This window comes from Rhea americana, unplaced genomic scaffold (assembly GCF_003343005.1).
Source record: "Rhea americana isolate MKP2758 unplaced genomic scaffold, rheAme1 scaffold_9, whole genome shotgun sequence".
NCBI lineage: Eukaryota > Metazoa > Chordata > Aves > Rheiformes > Rheidae > Rhea > Rhea americana.
The window spans coordinates 7,259,218-7,276,533 of record NW_028187088.1 but is presented as its reverse complement, the minus strand read 5'-3'; the positions used below and the strand labels follow the sequence as shown (position 1 = coordinate 7,276,533).

Genomic DNA, 17,316 nt, shown 5'->3' with positions numbered 1-17,316 from the left:
GCAGAACTTGTACTCAGAGTTTGTACCTTCTTTTTCTTTCAAACATACATGTGTAGCTGGCCTACTGCCCAATAGGCATTTATAGGAATCTTAAACAAACATATTTACAGCTGAGTGAAGAAAAACAAGCAGGCTGATGTGAGTGAAAGAAGGCTATAGCTCTCCTCACAGGAGATGTGGCTTGTTGTCATCCAAAACAAGTTGTAACAGGCAGGACACTGCCTCCCTGCCAAGAAACCTGAGGAGTCGGAGGCTGTCCTTTTTACTCGCCGCTGCTGTCAGGAGCTGACCAGTTTGGAGTGGCATCTGTAGCAAAAATGCTTTTCTCATCTTTACTAGCTGCCACACCACACAGGTCACTCCCCTGTGAGTGAGTGTGGGGGAGAGGCAACTTCTTTTTTCCTCCAAGGGTGAATGAGGTGTGTTGGGGTGAAGTACTGAAAAAATCACAGAGCAGGCAGGTCTGGAGGTTGAGTCCTTTCTCTTCAGGATGCAAACTGCTAAGCTGTGCCCTGCCTTTGCTGTGTAAATGCTGCTGGTCTTGCAGAATGGCTCGGAGGGGAAGGAGACCAAGCCCAAGGAAAGCTCTTCATCAGAGAAGAGCTGTCCCCAGGACACCACATCTTCACAGGAGCTCCCTTTGGATGAACAGTACAGCAGAGCAGGGACTCCTCCCGGTGCCCCTTCTTTCCTCCTCTTTGCCCAGCAGTGCTCCTTGTCGGCACCCACGCAGAAAGGTATTTTGAGGGAGCAAGGCTGGTGTCAGAGAGCTGTGCTCTTGGATGAGGAGGACGTGCCACAGCCGTGAGTGCTCCTTTTTGCTTTAACGCCTTGTGTCAGCTCAGTAAAAGTAAATCCCAGACCCTGAAGAAATTTAGAGGTGAGGTCAGTTCCAGCCACTGCTGTGCAAACTCTGGAGTTTTTTTCCACTGCAAAGAGCACAGTATCTTGTAAGGCTATAAAAGCATTTGCACTAACTTCCTTGTTGCAGGTGTGAGTGACATACAGAGCAGGGTGTGCAGGATTAGATGAAACTGCTGGGAGGTGCAGCTTGGAGAAAAAGAAAGGGATGCAGGGGTCCTGCTTTAACCTGCCCCTCCTGGCTGCTACAACTCACCCCTGTTCTTCCACATTTCTTTGTTGTGTGTAAATAGCACAGGGAGTGTGTTACCTCCCTATCTGAGTTGGTGACAAGCTAAACAGCAAATGGGTTTTGACCCAGTTTTAGTGTTTTGGACTGCTACTTTTCTAACTCAGTAGAGCACAATTCCACTGCCCAAAGAGGGGTGCAGAAGAAACAGTGGAGACATGCCAATAAAATGCCTTCTGAAAGGTCACACTTTCCTTATGGCAAGGCTTCCATCTACCCATGTATGCAGCCTTTTCTTCCCCCGGAAAAATTGTCATTCCGCCACCCCGGCTTCACCCTGCCATGGTGGGCTCTCTGATCTTCAGGTCTTCAGACTACTATGAAATGGTGCGAGTTTCTTAAACCCTGACCTGAGTTTTGGTATGCATGGGCAGGTGCACACATTTATATGACAAAAAAAAAACAACTGGCAGACAGCTGAAGTTGCTCATTTAGAGTAACGCATCAACTTCATTCTCTAGCTGCTGTGCCCAGGCACCTTCAAAACACCTGTACTAAGTGTCAGTACACTTGTGTATGCAGGTTCATTCTCATGCACAGGGCTGACTTTTGCAATCACTTGCGTGCAAGGTTACTTGCCTGTACATGCACAGTATTGCTATTTTGCATAGGTAACTGCACAAAAGATTACTGTGTGCCCATGAGGAGAGATTCAACCATGTGGCCGTCAAACAGTGGCTGAAGTATCTCTGTTTCCGCTCTGTGGAAATTGTTGGCTCAGAGAAAAAGTTAAACTAAATAATGCTCCCAAAGTGTCTCACCTTGACTGGAGAGAAGTCTTGGTAGCAAGTGAACGTCCGTACTGTGAAGGCTGCATTTGATGTTTCTGTGCTTCAGAAGATAGTAGTGAGACATTCATTCACAGGGACTTGTGCTGAGCCACCCCATCCCCCAAAGCATACCTTGAGCTGCTGTTAAAGAAGCTGTAGAGAGAAGGATGCAGTAGGTGTCTGTAGTCACTTCAGATGGGACAGATTTTTCACTTCAAGGTCATCAGTTAATTCCCCCAGGAAGATGATTGGAAGTACCTTCACGTCTTGTTCCACAGTGGTGTATGTAAAGTGGGTTGGTAATTTCAAGTCTGTATACAGAGTGCATGAGTTACTAGCACAGTTGGTGCCCTCACTGGCACGTTTTGCTTTCAGGGGCCCTGGACTCTCTGCCATCTGGATCATGCAAGCGATTGCTCTAGCTCAGCTGTGAGATTTGCCCAGGTGGCAGCCAAGGAATGCCTGGACCTCATGGTGGCTATGCTGTGCTTGTCCAGGACCACAGTACCCTTCCACTGCAGGCATGTACCACAAGTTGGTTGTAAGCCTAGCTCTTTCCCTTTCTTGACTTGAAGTCAGGTAAAGTTTTGACTCCAAAGTAGCCATGGACCTTTCTCTGGAGAGGCATTGAATGTTTGACCCCTCCTCCACGTGCAGGAGCTCATGAGAATTATGTGTGTTTGTTGTTGGTGGGATCTGCCCATGCTGTGCAAAAAATTGGGGGGATCTTCTGGGGCCAGACAAATACTGCATGTGATCATTAGAAAGGGACTCTTGCTCAATCCCTTTAAGTACGTACGTTACCTATGATGGACTCGCATAGTGATGTGCCAACGCAGCATGTATTCCCGTGTCACGCCACACCTTGTTGAGTCAGATCGGATCGAGACGAGTCAGGTATGATGGAGCTGTGCCCTCCTGTGCATCTCCTCCTCACTGTAAGAGTAATGCTATTGTCTTGGCGATAGCAGAGTAATGCTATTGTGTTCTGAAGATCCATTCACGCACATAACTTGCTTGCATGGAGCTATCTGAAATGGTAACATGAAGGCTCTGCCTTCCTTCATCTACAAGTTCAGGCAAATGCAAAGGCAGAGTGGCCCTGAGAGAGATGACTGACACTATCTTTCATCTAGTGATGTCTGTAATAAGGTAAATAGAAAGTTTTCCTAAAGACAGAGGCTGCCGTGTAGGTTCTGGTAGTAAGGGATGAAGTGATGATAGGGTTGTTTCTCCAGCTGATATAATAATTTCCTCAAGAACTGGTGGAGTTATGTGTTTTATTGTGGATTTCCGTTTTATGTTTGTTCCTGCTGTACGTCGATGTTCTCTTTTACAGCCATTTCCTGATTCAGTTGCTTTTTTTCAGACTTGCAGTAATAGCTGAGGAGGGCTTTCCAGAAAAGGAAATAAGCTTTTTTATTATTATTATTTAGATATGATGTGAGATGTAAGGAGGAATCCATGTAACTTCTTGGGTGGAAACAGGTGCAAACCTTGTCCTTAGATAGTTCTACTTTCTATGATCTTAGAAATTCATAATCCTTGTGTTTAATCAGCCAAAGCAAAATACACCTCCAGCTTCGGGTCTTTGCAGTCTAGATGAGCCTGAAATGAGCTCATCTCTTGTTACCATCCCAAACTTGTTTCTGAATGACTTCTGAGAGCCAAAAAAAAAGGTGGAGGAGGGAGGAAAGGAAGGAGCATGAGCATCAGAAGTGCAGGTACATGCAACAGAATGGCAAAGGAAACTAGATCTGCCTCTGCTGGCCTTGGCTGGGATCTTGAGTGGGCCTCCTCTCTGCTTCTGTTCTCCTGAGGACTTTCCCATACCATTTGAGCACAAATACTTTGATATGTTTCAAACTGAGCAAAATATCAGCAGTGGACAACCAGTGCTACTCAGTAATGTAAAAGCACTAAACACAGATCAGAGACTTGGCTATGAGGTCTACAGTAACAGACATGCTTCATCTTTTTAACTTTCTTTTTCACTAGCCTACTGGATTGTAGGTAATGGGGACTAGCAGGAATATAAGTAAATGTGTGTTTCACTGAAATTGCTGAATTCATACCCACTGAATAGTGGTTCATTGTCAGATGTTGTTATATCCCATTTACCAGTAAGTGTATGATCTAGCCTGTAGAATTGCCTAGTAGACCTCTCTAAAATGAGAATAAGCTGTGTTAATGATATGTGTATTTTTCCCTGCTATTCTAAACAAAGCAGAAACAAAATGTTTCTGCTTTGCTTCAAGAGGCCTGTTGTTCTCGTGTCATTAACATGGGCTCTTTATTTGACTTGGCCTGTATGTTTGGTGTTGGCAGCTCTGACAGCTTCCTCGGTGCTGCTGTTCATTTGAGGCTAGTTAAGATCTCTCCAGCCCTTCTCATAAATATTTCACTTCCTGAATTAGCTTTATTTCTATTTTTTAATATTATTTTATGTAAAATTCCATCAGTCATGTCTGCATGCTATTCACCCCATCTAGGACACAGAGAAAAATTTGTAATGGGTTGAGAATATCTTGTCCAGACCATCAGGTACTGATGGGCTCARTTTCCTTCTACAGCACTCCACTAGCACTCTGCACTAGCACTGCCTGTCATAGTCCATATTTTGTCCTAAACAGGCCAGTTGAGTGTTTTATTTGTTTTCAGTCACACAGACAGTTACGTAACCTGCTGCTGGACTTTGTTCTCCTGTCACGTATGATGGAAAGTGTCCACAATCACCACCTCTCTCTTTTACCAAATTACCAGTGATCCCTCTTCCAATTTGTAAAGCAGGCTAGTATGGTAAAAACTAACCAAGGTGTGGATCACCTAGTTTAGAGTTTGTTACTGCTTATTCTCAAAACGCTAAGTCCTTCATTTCTTCTTCAGTTTTCTAGTTAAAACTCCAAACCTTGTGCCTAAAGGATGCTTTACTCCCATAGGTCATTTTTTTCTAGCAAGTTTTCTTAAAATTCACTATTCAGGAATCTTTCTGTCCTTCCCTCTGCTATTGAGGACAGGCATCCTGGCTGAAGCCTCAACATTGCTGTTTCCAACATCTTCATCATGTCAGCTTTTTTTTTTTTTTTTTTTTTTTTTGTCTGGGTAGACTATTATTTCATCTTTTTAGCTTTAATCCAGCAGGTCTCACTTTTTCAGGTGATGATTTGGTGGGATGGTTCCCTTGGAGTATCTATGTGGACCTAAGCTCATATGGCCCTAGAAGAAGCTACAGTGCCAAATGCAGCCTGCATGGCAGGTGGAGAAAACAATATTTGCCAAGTTCGTGCTTTATTTTTCGTGGTGTGTGGGCCAGAGTGTGCTGCTAATGCCTGAAGCACCGAAGATGGTTTGTTTTCAGCCATCGTTCTTGTCTCCTCTTGCAGGCAGAGGCAAAATTCTCTTTATAAAGGTGTTTGTTTTTTCAGCACCTACTACAGCAAAGGATTCTATGGGAGAAGAGAGCATGGGGCAAACTTTGCTTCACTGCCTCCTCCTCCTYTCCACCACAGGGTGCTGGGTGCCTGCCCCACCCTGGGCTGCTCTGGCCTGGTTGCTGATGCCYGGGGCAGTTACCTGTCCCAGGTCTTCTGTGGCTGCTTCTTAAAGGAAGAAGGAGTTCGAGGAACAGGTTGAGGGACAGTTGTACTGCACTTTCCTGGGAGCTTGCCTATCTTCCGATAGAGGTACTCCAGCACTGCCTCTGTTTAGGTCTCCTTCTTGGTCCCATTTGGTTTTGGTCCCATCTTCAGGAAATGGGACTCGCTTTRTAAGATCAGGGTTTGAGAAATTTTTAACCTTAGTATTTTTTTCCTCTCCCCTGCAGTTACTACTTGTAACTGTTCACATATACGTACCTGTCACAGTGGTTCACCTGCTGCAATAGTGAAACTACAATCGTCTCAGCATTAGATGGGAATTTCATTTGGTTCTCCAGCCAGTGGCTTTTCTTCCACTGGCAATATYTCTGTTTCTGGCATGACATTGCACATCTCTGTCCAGTGAATAGTTAATAAATGCTTTAGCATTTAAGCAAAATGAAATGAAAATACTCCTTTCACCTCCTGCTCAATTCTTATCTTCCTCTTCTATGMGCTTCTGAAGAAGTCATACGGATGCTGCCGTTACCCCGTTTGTCGTGCTGTGCCCTCACCCCAGCACGTGCAAGTTCTCCTAACACAATATATTTCCATGCTGTTCTTGTAGGGTTTCTCCAAACACATCTCAATGATGTGCATTTTTGCAGGGCAGAGGAGGATGCGCTCTGGCTTTGAACTCCAGCTGCCCTGTTGTCTCAGGTCTTGGTAGGAGTTTCGTTTGTCTGTGGCGTCTGATCGCCGTCTGCCTTCCATGAGAGTCAGCCTTGCTGGATGATTTCCTTTGGTTGGCAAATTGTAATTGCTTTGCCAGTTAATCCTGGGTCTTCCAATACTATCTCTGAACTCTTTGTCCCAATACCTCTTGCTTCGCAAATGACTATTATCATCATTATTATTATTACGTAACCTTAGATCTTTTATAAACTATTTTCACCTTTTCCTTCTAACCCTGAGTTTTACTTAGATATCTTATATAGGCACACTGAGGGGAAAGAAATATTTTGGTGAGTCTTGCAGCTCATACAGAATTAAAGGCAGGAAGAAGGGTAAAGTGAAAGATAAGTAAAGCAGGCGAGAAGAGGCAGAACTTGAGGAGAATAGAGAACAGGGRTTATTTCACAAAGTAAGAAGTAGCCAAAAATCAGGCATGGCAAGACAAGTGTCGGAACAGAGTGATCAGAAATGCCAAGAGCCACCAGAAGTTGTAAGAGGGAAATGACTGAAGACTACATTAGAAGCAAATACTTGGGATTTCAGGGAAGCTGGAATCGACAATCTTGGTTGCAGAGATCAAAAAGAGAGGAGATGTTGAAAGGACTGGAGGGCACAGAGTAAACCACTGACTCACAGTTTTGAAGGGCGGGGAGGAAAATGCAGAAATGATAATTGCAGAAGATGGCAGGGACCGTAAACAGCTTCTGTCTGTGCTGCGGTGGATAACAAGGTATTTGGTGTCATAAGGATGTTTAGCACCTCAAAAATTAGTATGACAGTAGCCGTTTACTGCAGTCTATATCTGCCAAGACATCTGGTTTCTCTGCACAGCATTGTGCTCAGTGTTGCAGCTGCTCTACTTGGCTCACAGAATGTGGTTACCTGTGTTGTCCTGGGTGTCTAGCAAATGTTCAGCGCTCTGCCGTTTGTTTCCGTAGGAAAAAAAAAGATTTGCTAATATAGTTGTGAGTTTGTTTAATACCTGCCCCCCCTGCTTACAAAGACTGTAAAGTCTCTTTTCCCTGGGTATGGCAAAAATCGAACAGGAGATGGTTTACCTGTGCATCATCCTAAACCTCTCTTCAGGTAGCTTAATTCAGAAACTTCTTGKTTTTTTTGCTGAGGTTCAGGCTACCTGTGCGCCTATCATAAGTGTTAGGACTTTCTTTTGGCCTTTATGTCCATGCTTTGGGGATTTTTTTTTCACCTGTTACACAGAGGGACGGGTATTGTTTGCAGGAGCCTCTGTGAATGTGCATTCAGGCACAGGGGAAAACTCGCCGTGCTCAGCTTCCACCCCCAGCACCACCAGCAGGTTGTGTTTCAAGGGCTGTCTCCCCCAGTGGAGGTGGAAGCAGTAGAACCGCCAGCCTCAGCAGTGTATCCCACTGCTGGGTAATCGTTTCCTAGTAGGCAGAAGGCATCAGCCTTTCCCTYCTGCCATTCCCTCTGTTTTGGTGCTACATGGCAGACAGCTGTTGACRCAGCAAAAGCTCTAAGACCCTCAGCACCAAGCGAAGGCTTTTCAGTGCCCAGGAGGTTGTTGGTTAGAGATAAGGGAGGTGACCCTACCCTGGCACTTGTCCCTTCCTTCCTGCCACCCCCAGGGATGCCATGCGCCATGGGGCGTTTGTTTCGCATCCACGTGCAGCATGATGGAGAASGATCAGGTAAGGGAAAGAACAGGACCAAGCACTCATTTGTGCTATATGAGCTGCATTTGCAAGTTGTGTTTCCTTTTGACTGGTGCACTCAAGCTAGGGCATAAGCTTCTGATCTGTCTATAARGATGTAAAATGCATGCAACCCTGTGAAGACCGTGAGAGTTTGCAGCCCAAATTACCAGTGATCCCTCTGGGCAGGCTGCAAGCACTGCTAGAGCTGCCCAGACCCCAGGAGCAAATCMCCATTTGGAGCTGTGATTTCGCCTTTCTCTCTCTCTCTGCATTGTGCAGGGAGGGACCTGCTTCAGCAGCACAGGCTCCCCTCTGCCTGCCAYGGGTTTATATTTAGCTGGCAGTGTGTAGCCGTGTGGGCTGTTCGAAGACAGACTCTCCCAGTCATTCATTACCTCGGTGCTGCCCAGCTTTCCATAGCCTTTGAGCTGCTTGGGTGGAGAGCCGGATGCTAAAATTAGCAGAGAGCGCTTTTCTTGCCAAATGCAGCATCTGACCCAGCCGAGCTGGCAAGGCAGGCAGGGAAACGGTCTCAAATCTCTGTGTGGAGCATGCCCAGTGCCTACTGGCTTCTTGGACATCCCACCGAGAGGGGTGAGGATGCCCCGCTGGGGGGGGGGGAGGAGGGGGGACACGCCGGAGCAGTGGGGGGAATTGGGCACAGCCAGGGCAGTCTTGGGACATGGTAGGAAATCCTGACTCCCTGAAACTCTGTTTCCTTCTCTGTCTCCCTCCGAACGTCATATAAATGGGCAGGGTGGCCAATTTCTGCCCCTGGATGTCTTCAGAGCAGCAGGCGTAGGGAGCRGTTCTCCGGGCAGATGTGGGATTTGGCTGCTGCAAGAAAACTTGTGCGTGTTTGCCACTCCCAGCCCTGTAATAACAAGCTGCTGAAGGTTTCACTGCCCGCAGGAGCTGCCCACCCTGAATGAGCACTTGTCTCTCTGTTAGCGAGCTAGTTCCCAGCAGCGCAGGCTGAGGGGGGAGCTGTGGTCTAGTGGTTACAACTCCAGTTGGTGGGGGGAGGATGCAGGCTGTCCCAGTTGCTCAACAGCTGAGGCCTTAAGAACAAGYCACTTCAGCAGGCTGTGGCCCAGTTAGCCTTGACTGCAGAGATGTGGATGGTGATAGTTACTCATCCTTGCGAAATGCGAAGGACAGTGAATGAGAAGCACCAGTTGGCTCCGGTTGCCACTGGTGCAGAGGGAAAGAGGGTTGTTTCGTTACTGCCTATTACGCTGGACCCAGCCTGCCCTGCTGATACAGTCCTACTGGTTTGGCTGCCCCAGTGGATTTTGAGACCCGCTTTTGTTAGTGTGTGTAACACAGGAGCAGAAACTTGTCTCGGGGCCCCTGAGGAGCAATTCTCACCTTTGACATTTCCCATTCACAGTGTTTGCCTGGGTCGCACAGCCTGGGGGAAGAAACGGGTGCAAAGGTGCAGCAGAGGAGGGGGCTCCCCTAAAAATCCCCTGAAACCCGTTCTCCCTTCTGCCTGTGCTCAGGACTGTGCCCTTCAGAAAGACCCCTCTGCAGTATGGACCAGGGCAGCACCATGGCAAATGGTACCCATCGCAGGGAGGCCTGCAGTAAGCTGTGTGCACCGCTGGTGCCTTGCAGCTCAGGAGGAGATGGTCCGAGGGGCAGCAGGGGTGTGGTGGAGCAAGGCAAGCACCTCTGACAGCCTGAGGAAAGCCCAGAAGAAATGCAATCAAGGCTTGTATTGAGACTTATTCCAGCAATGGGTTGGAGTGYTGTAGGGCTGTGCCCTCAGGGTGTCAGGATGCAAGAGCTGAGGGAGAGTAGAGCCAGGTTTTAGGATGGAGATATTAGGAAATGTGTAGTTCACTCTGTGAAGGTCCTTGGCTGCAGGGGACTCTTTGTTTCCTGAGTGTCCAGACCCCAGAAGGGCAAGGAGCTTGGAAAGGATGCTGGCAGGCACTGCTCACAGGGAAAGCCAGGCCAGCTGTGGGAAGGAAGGGGGAAGAAGAAAAAACAAACAAACAAAAACCCTCAAATCCCCCTCAAAATAGAAAAGCATGTTCATGGTCTTCCCGGTGACTGATTCTGCTGAAATGAGGGTGAAATGAGGATTCTGCTCTCCCTACAAACAACAGAGAAGCCAGGGCAGCCGCGTTAGCTGTGTTATCCATTTAATCAGCTAATCTGTAATGCRTCCTCTCCAGCTGTGTTTGGAGGTGTGCACAGACCTCTGCTAGGTTGTGATTATGTTATGTGCATAGGAAGGGGARAGCTCCAGAAACTGGAGGGGGTGCAGGATCCATCCTTGCTGACATGTCAGCTCCAGCTGCAGATGCCTCCATCCTGATAGCACCACTGTAATTTTCATTCCAGTGAACTATGGGAAACAAAACTTTCAAGTGGGTCTCTGGCTTTCCTTTGCTTTTCCCTGCTGACAGTAGAATGAGGAATGTCTACATGAGGGCAATCAAGATATTTTTAGCATGGATAAGGAAAGTCAAAATACACATGTTGGGGCAGCTGCAAGAGGAGTTGCACTCAGTGCCAAATGAACTCAGGGCTACTGGTTTTGCTGGCAAGAATTTGCCCAAAAAATGGCAAGGTGAGGAATGCACCACCCAATTTCCAAGACTTGCTGGGAAACTGAGGAAGCAAAAGGTTTTGTCCTGCTCTTTCCCAGTAGCAGAAATCTAGCAAGTCCCCTGGTATAGGATTTCTTTCTCATGCTGGCAGCTCATGCTCCAGGCTCTCACATACTTGCAATGTGGGTCCTTGCTGCAGCTTTATGGCAGCATGTCCGTTGTGGGAGATTAAGGACAGGAGGGAGGTTGCAGCTCTGTGCTAGCATCAGAACACACAAACACTGGGGCTGGAGTCACCCTGCAGGGCACTGCTGGGGATGGAGATTTAAGCCAGTTGTATCACTTTTGTYTGTAAAAGCCTGAGGATGGGATTGTGTTTTCCCAGTTGAATGCTGTTCTGTGATGGAAAAATGTGTGTTTGTTGTTGTTGTTGTTGCTTTTTTTTCCCCCTATACTTGCTGGTAACATGAGACCTCCTTACTCCTTAATTGTCTTTTTGGGGGGTGTGGGGAGGCATAGGGGGAAATTATTCTTCCATCTTCTCCGTCCCCTCAGTGAACTTTATTCTGGAGTTAACTGCTGGAGAGGAAATACTAATTTCTAACCAGACAGCCATTTGAAATCACTTGCCTTTGCTGACAGAGGCTATCCAGGAACAGTTGTTTTCCAGCTGCAGCATTGGGCTCGCTCCACTGACCCTGCCAGATAGGTTGTTGGCGTCTGTGCCTGAGGCTCCGAGGCAGCTGGGAAGCTGGTACTTGATGCACAAGTGCTTTGGCTACTGTGCAGCAGCATGGAGGTTTCCCCCTGCTGTGGTGGAGAAGGTGGAGAGAAGGGGCCGATGCTTCGCCTGAAGCCAGGACAACGTGATTTGCTAGAGCTTTGGCAGAGGAATGGAGGCTGGAGCATGAGGTGACCCCCCGCATCCCTGTGGTAAAGATACTTCTGAAAACAGTCTGATTAAAATCCACCATTGCAGTATTCTGCTGCCTGCTCTGTGCGGCTTTGGGCATTTGCATGCTCTGCTGAGGCCTCTGCTCCCAGGCAAGCTGCTAAAATCCACAGAGATTCGTTTCATGGACTCTGCAGATCTTAAGATTGCCTGTAATTCTTGGCTTAACCCTCAAAATTGGAGCAGATCAAGTTGGGTGACTGTTGTGGGCAAACCAGTCGAGTTGGGGAATTCGACTTAAATTATTGCCAGTTAACAAACTTTTAATTACTGATTCAGGTAAAAAAAAGAAGATAGTTAAACAAACCCGTAGGTAAACACCTTTCCTCCCCCTTCCCCAGGCTCAGTCCAGCACTGTCCTTGTTTTTGCCATGTGTTATGCTTTGGCCCTGCTTTGGTGCCAGGCGGTGTGAGAGGCCATGGTCTGTGCCCAGTGGTCTSCTGCTGCTGCTGCTTGATCTTTTCTTCCCCTGCTCTGTGCTTCTTGCCACACCTCTGCTCCAGCATGGGTCCCTCATTGCTGCGGACCCTCGTGAGGGATCCCTGCCCCGGCAGCTGGTTAGCAGGATGACCACGAGCCCGAGTGTGCTGTGGTGATAGGTCTGGAGGAATCGGGGTGAGGGCAGCTGCTTACAGCTTTAGATCTCGGAAAGCTTTTGCCCAGAGGCATGTGGCTTCTTGCCTTGCTTGGCTGGGTGGAGGTGGAGGCCCCTGGGAAGGACTGGGGTGGTTGCTCTGGGGGGACTCCCAGGCCAGGCATGTTCAAGGAAAAAAAARCAAATGAGGGAGAGGGTGATGAGAAGAGCAGAGGAAAAAACACCTCTCAGTGGTGATGCGTCCTTGTGTCACCACTTGGGCTGGTGACAGACAGTAAGGAAAGTCCCAGCCTGGCCCCGGCTGCGTCAGTAATTCCRGTGGAGCTGCTATGCTCCGAGGGCAAGGCAGGGGTGCACAGCACTGCTGTGGTCCGAGCCGCGCGGGTTTGGGCCATGGGTGCTCTTTAGCAGGAGTGTGCTGRATGATGTATCTGTACAGCTGCACATACGTGGATCCTGTTTCTTCTTTCACGTGTTTGTTTTCTTAACTAGATCTTACCAGCTATGTCCGTCAGTGCTTAGGTCTTGTCGTCTCAGTCTGTGACCTAAGTGAAAACGCACGAATCACTATGCGTTTCTTTGCATGCATTTGTCTGTAAATAAGCCATTTTTTTCATATTTGTGACAGTAATGTTTGAATTTGTAGCTTTGCAAAGAAATGGTTGTAACTTTAGTCTCTGCAGGTGTGTATATCTTTAGCTTCTAAAGGCATTTTCCACCTAGAGATGGTCTTTGTGTGCTCTAAGTACTACCAAATCAGCCAGGAGCACTGGAATTAGCAATTTAAGGTTTCAAGGGAAAGACTGTCTAACCTAGTGTTGCTCTGTGCGCTAAAACAGTCTCATTAAATAGCCTTTGATGTCTCCTACTCCAAATGCACCTGTGTTCTTTGGGTTTGCTGAGAGCATCCAGCCAAACCTGTTTGTTCCAGGTTAAGAGCTACTACTTCCCAGCAGAAGGATTGCAGCACCTGCACTTCACTTTGTGTCATTTCTAGCGAYGAGGAAATTTGATGCTGTGCTCCATTGCATGGCAGATAGCGGGGCTCRTAGCAGGACAATTTTATATGCACCTCCTTGACCTGAGGTGACCTGTGTGGAGCTGATCTGTAATAGACATCTGTCTGTGGTTCTTCCCTCCTTCCTCTGAGCCTGAAGTGGCCGTGGTGTAAAGTGGAGGTGAGGTGAGGGGTTTTAGCAACTAAGCAGTGTGCTGCTACTCTTAAATTACCTRCTGGCAATGGATGGTGTGTTGTTTCATAGACCAGAGGCACCACTTCTGTGTCTGCCTGACTGTGTGTCTGATCTGCATAAGAAGCCTGCAAGCTGGGATGGTGTCCTCTGTATGGAGCCTGGGCACGAGGCTCTGTTTATTATATTCTACCCACTTTCTTAGGGTTAACATTAAAACCTAGGTTGGGATTTATGAGATCAGACTTAGATGCTGGGTCAAAATAGCATAATAGCAAAATAGCATACCTAGGGTGCAGTCTGCACCTGCAGTCAACTGGAGGAACAAGTGGTTTCAGTCACAGTTAAAAAGATCACCTCTAATGTTGGTTCCTTGTCGACATAAGGTCTCTGGTTACTTTCCCCTCATACATAGTGACAGGGCAAGGATTCTTCCCTCTGGGATGCTGACGCAGTGAAAGCACCAGAGGTGAGAGACTTTTTAGTAAATAATTACAGTTAATAGGTGTTGATGTCTCCTCTTTAAGTGCCTTAAGGAATCACTGTACATACATAGGCACACCACAGATGTGTGGCACAATTTCTGTACCTGCTCCTCACCCACAGATAAGTCAGCAGCACCCAGATGATGCYAGTGTGTATCTCAGTACACGCAGCATGAGCTCACTCCCATCTGCCTTCACACTAGTTTTCCTTGCTTTCCTGCATCAGTAGGGAGGTGCATCCAAAGCCTCACATTACTGCTGCTCCCTCTCCTCCTATTGACARTCTCCATCTCTTCATCTTCTAGGCTGTCCATCTGCCTTGTTTCGCTGCTGCACGAGCCTCCATGTGCCTTCTRAGTATGCAGATGTGCTCCCCATGAATTCATGCCTCTCAGACATACCTGTCCACCATACCCCAGCAGGCATGTTTGCTCCCCTGTCTGTTTTTACGACCTTGAAAGCCTTGCTTTCTCCTGCCAAGCTCCAGGGACTGCACAGCTTGATATGTAGTACAGTGTTTTCCCTTCCTTGCTCCTTTAAGGTGGAGAGCAGTTAYGAATGTGGTAGGTCAAATCCTGAAATAAATAAGGCATGACATGGCCATGGCACTTGCAAGTTTCCTTTCTAGGGTTGCAACTGTGCAGCTCCGTTTCAAATTCTTATGCTATCCCATGCCAGTTCCTTTGTCAGGAGGACTTTGTCACTGCCCTGAAGTGGTCAGTCGCAGCTTCCCCCAGCACTGCTCTGCCGATGCATCAGAATGGAGACCAGCAATCCTCTATATCATTTCAGACCTGCCCATCTTCCCCCTCTTCTCCTCYTCATCCTCCTCTGTCCAGGCTGCCCTCTGTAGTCCTTCCCTTTCCACCATGTATGATGCAGCCAGCTAACATGGCTACACATGTGCCTGTTTGCACTGCAGTACATGTTTCATAAAGTTATGATAAGCTAACTCATCTGAAGTAGCAGAGCTGGAAAAAGCAGCCTCTTTGCCCAAAAGGAGAACATAGCAAACTGCAGACAATGTATTTGCAATCTGCAAAGTCACTTGCTGTTTTCTTTCTCAGCTTGCTTGGTGCAGCTTGTCTGGGACTTTTGTACAGTCCTAGTCCTGACCAGCAGCATTCTTTGCTGTTCCAGTCCTGGGGCTTTCTACACTAACTTATCAACCAGACTCCTAATAAGGAAGCAGCTGAGTGTAATGTATACACCTCTTCAGGCCTGGAACTATACCCGGAGACACATGTATATTTAGAGTCTGTAATTAATTAGGGGAGTGTACCCATATTCTTTTTAGCATCCTGTTTCTCGGTTGTTTAACAAAAGCTTTCTTAATCTCATTTTATTTAATTGAAGTTACAAGATCTTCCTGTTTCTTTCCCCAGATGTTTCTGCAGCTTTCAAATGCTGGCAGGTATGCAAGTACCCAAAGATGTCAGGCACCTCCATAAAGGAAACTTAGAGAAACCATTATATATCAGCAGGCAGAGATCCTTGCTAAGAGAGTGAAGGGTTGTCACTTGTAGCTCACTAAGGTGACAAGAATGTAACTGTTTAAAAAAACAGTCTAAAATTCTGAGAAATCATCATTAATTTCTGACAGTCTTGTTTGTGTTCCCATAGCACTACACACAGTTAAGATAACAGATATTATTACCAGTTGCCTGGTCCCTGCAGGGCGTTCTTAAAGCTTAGCTGGGCAAGGCAATATGCAAACAGCACAAAGGCATTCGACAGGGATTTCAAGATTTCAACTCTATGACAATTTTTCCCTATCCTTCTGCAGGATAACCGCAAAGCTAAACTGTGCCTTTCTGACGCATGTGAGGAGGCCAGATGCGCYTGCTCCACATCTGAAGAAAACTCATGCGGGAGTCAAACTCTCCTTGAAAGCCACATGCTCCGTGGTGTTTGCCAGATGTCCAGTCCAGGGACAGCCTGTTAGTGCCTGACTCGATAGTTTTCCTGCAGGAAGTCTTTGATTTGAAGGTGTATACCAAGAGTTAGTGTCAGGTATTGCATACTGCCTCTGTACTCTGTCTGTGGGAAAGACTGTACTGGTTCCCAAGAGTAGGGTGTCACAGAGAGTGTTTCTACCATCTCCCAGCAATATCTCGTGGACTTTCTCTACCTCACTCTCAGAAATTTAGTTTTAGGAATTCAAAATAAAAAGAAACAGAGATGCTTATGAACCTGTCAAAATGTGCAAWATCAAAACCTCTATGGCTTTTATTWTGGTATTAGAGATGAATTAGAGTTATTGACATGCAGGCAGAGATGAGACTGACAGGTCACAGCCAAGGGAACTAAAAGTGAAGTGTATGAAACTGGCTAAGGAAAGATGCGAAATGGTGTGTAGGTGAAAGGAGAATCCAGACAGGCTCAGGGTGAGTGACTTCCGTGTCTTTGGAGACCTTCTTAGATCTCTTAACGTGGCAGAAAGAAGTGCAAGTGAATGCTAGACTTTCTTCCCACTAGACCACTGTCTTCTGCTCTTAACCAGTCCCTGACTTGATTCTGCCACGTTCCCACATAGCCATTCCTGGATGGAGCTGGTTCCTGGGCCAGATGTGCATGGAGTTGAGCTACGTCTGTCATAGATGAGAATTGTGTGGGCTCCAGAGTAGTGCCACTGTTTAGGAYGTTTCCTCATGGTTGTATACAAATAGTTACTTTTATCCACCTACTCAGTAGGAGGGAAAGTATCAGCTATATCAGATGTTCTGGGCTTTTTTGCCTCGGGCAGCTCTTAGAAACCTCTTGCAGCAACAGGCTGTTGGTTCCAGTGAGCAGCTGTAGCTCTGAGACCTCCTGCCATGTACCTGGCCTGAGCAAAGTATTACCTGTGCCCCCATGCTGCCAGGCAAAGATCTGCAGGCAACAATCTCAAGCACTTTGTTTGGGGACCTGGCAATGGTGAAGTAAGAAAATGAATAATCAAGAAATACTGAGTAAAGAGACGGTCTAAACTGTATAGTGCTGAGACAGCAGAAAATAGGTGTGAGGAAGGGTTACATCTGGAGTAGGAGTCAGCACCAAGCATGATATTTATGCATTTCCAGACACCTATAAATATCCATCAGCAAAATGGTATAAGCCAACTAGTTTCCTCTGGAGATCAATGGCAAAAATCCTACTGATCTAAAGTGGAGCAAGGTAGAGCTCRCTGCAGCTGGTTCTTCAATGCCTTGAGGGAAGTGGAGGCAAAATGGAGCCCTTTCCTTCCCCCTGCATTCACTTGGCTGGGGCTGGTATGGACCACGAGACCTGAGAAGATCATACTTGTGCACCATGAAGGCCCAGTAGGACCATTACGGTGCTGGTTAGTTTGAAGGAGACCTCTATTCAGATGTTTCAGTCTGATGCTGTTGAAACTGTGTGATTTGGAGGGAAAGGCTATAGCAGATTACAGATTTCAAATAAAAGAATTGCCAGCAGCATTGTTAGGGAAGGCACTGAGGAAGAGGCTGCCATGCCTGRATTGTGCCTCCTAGATGGGGTGCAAAGGGAACAAGACACAGGGAGCCCTGKAATCAATTGGAAACACCCAGAGCATGAGCTAGGATTAAGAGTATAGATAAGCATCCAAGGAAATAACTACAAAGCAGTCAGGATTAGTGGGT

The 17,316-nt window shown here is 47.0% G+C and overlaps 1 protein-coding gene across 1 annotated transcript in view; it reads left to right on the top strand.

Moving 5' to 3' along the window:
* Positions 1–7,851: 7,851 nt before the first annotated feature.
* The window catches only part of B4GALNT3 (beta-1,4-N-acetyl-galactosaminyltransferase 3), a 57,619-nt gene continuing 48,154 nt past the window's right edge, over positions 7,852–17,316 (top strand). Inside the window, exon 1 of the mRNA XM_085324125.1 lies at positions 7,852–7,900. Coding sequence (XP_085180251.1) covers positions 7,852–7,900 — 49 coding nt within the window. The remainder of the gene's footprint in view (positions 7,901–17,316) is intronic.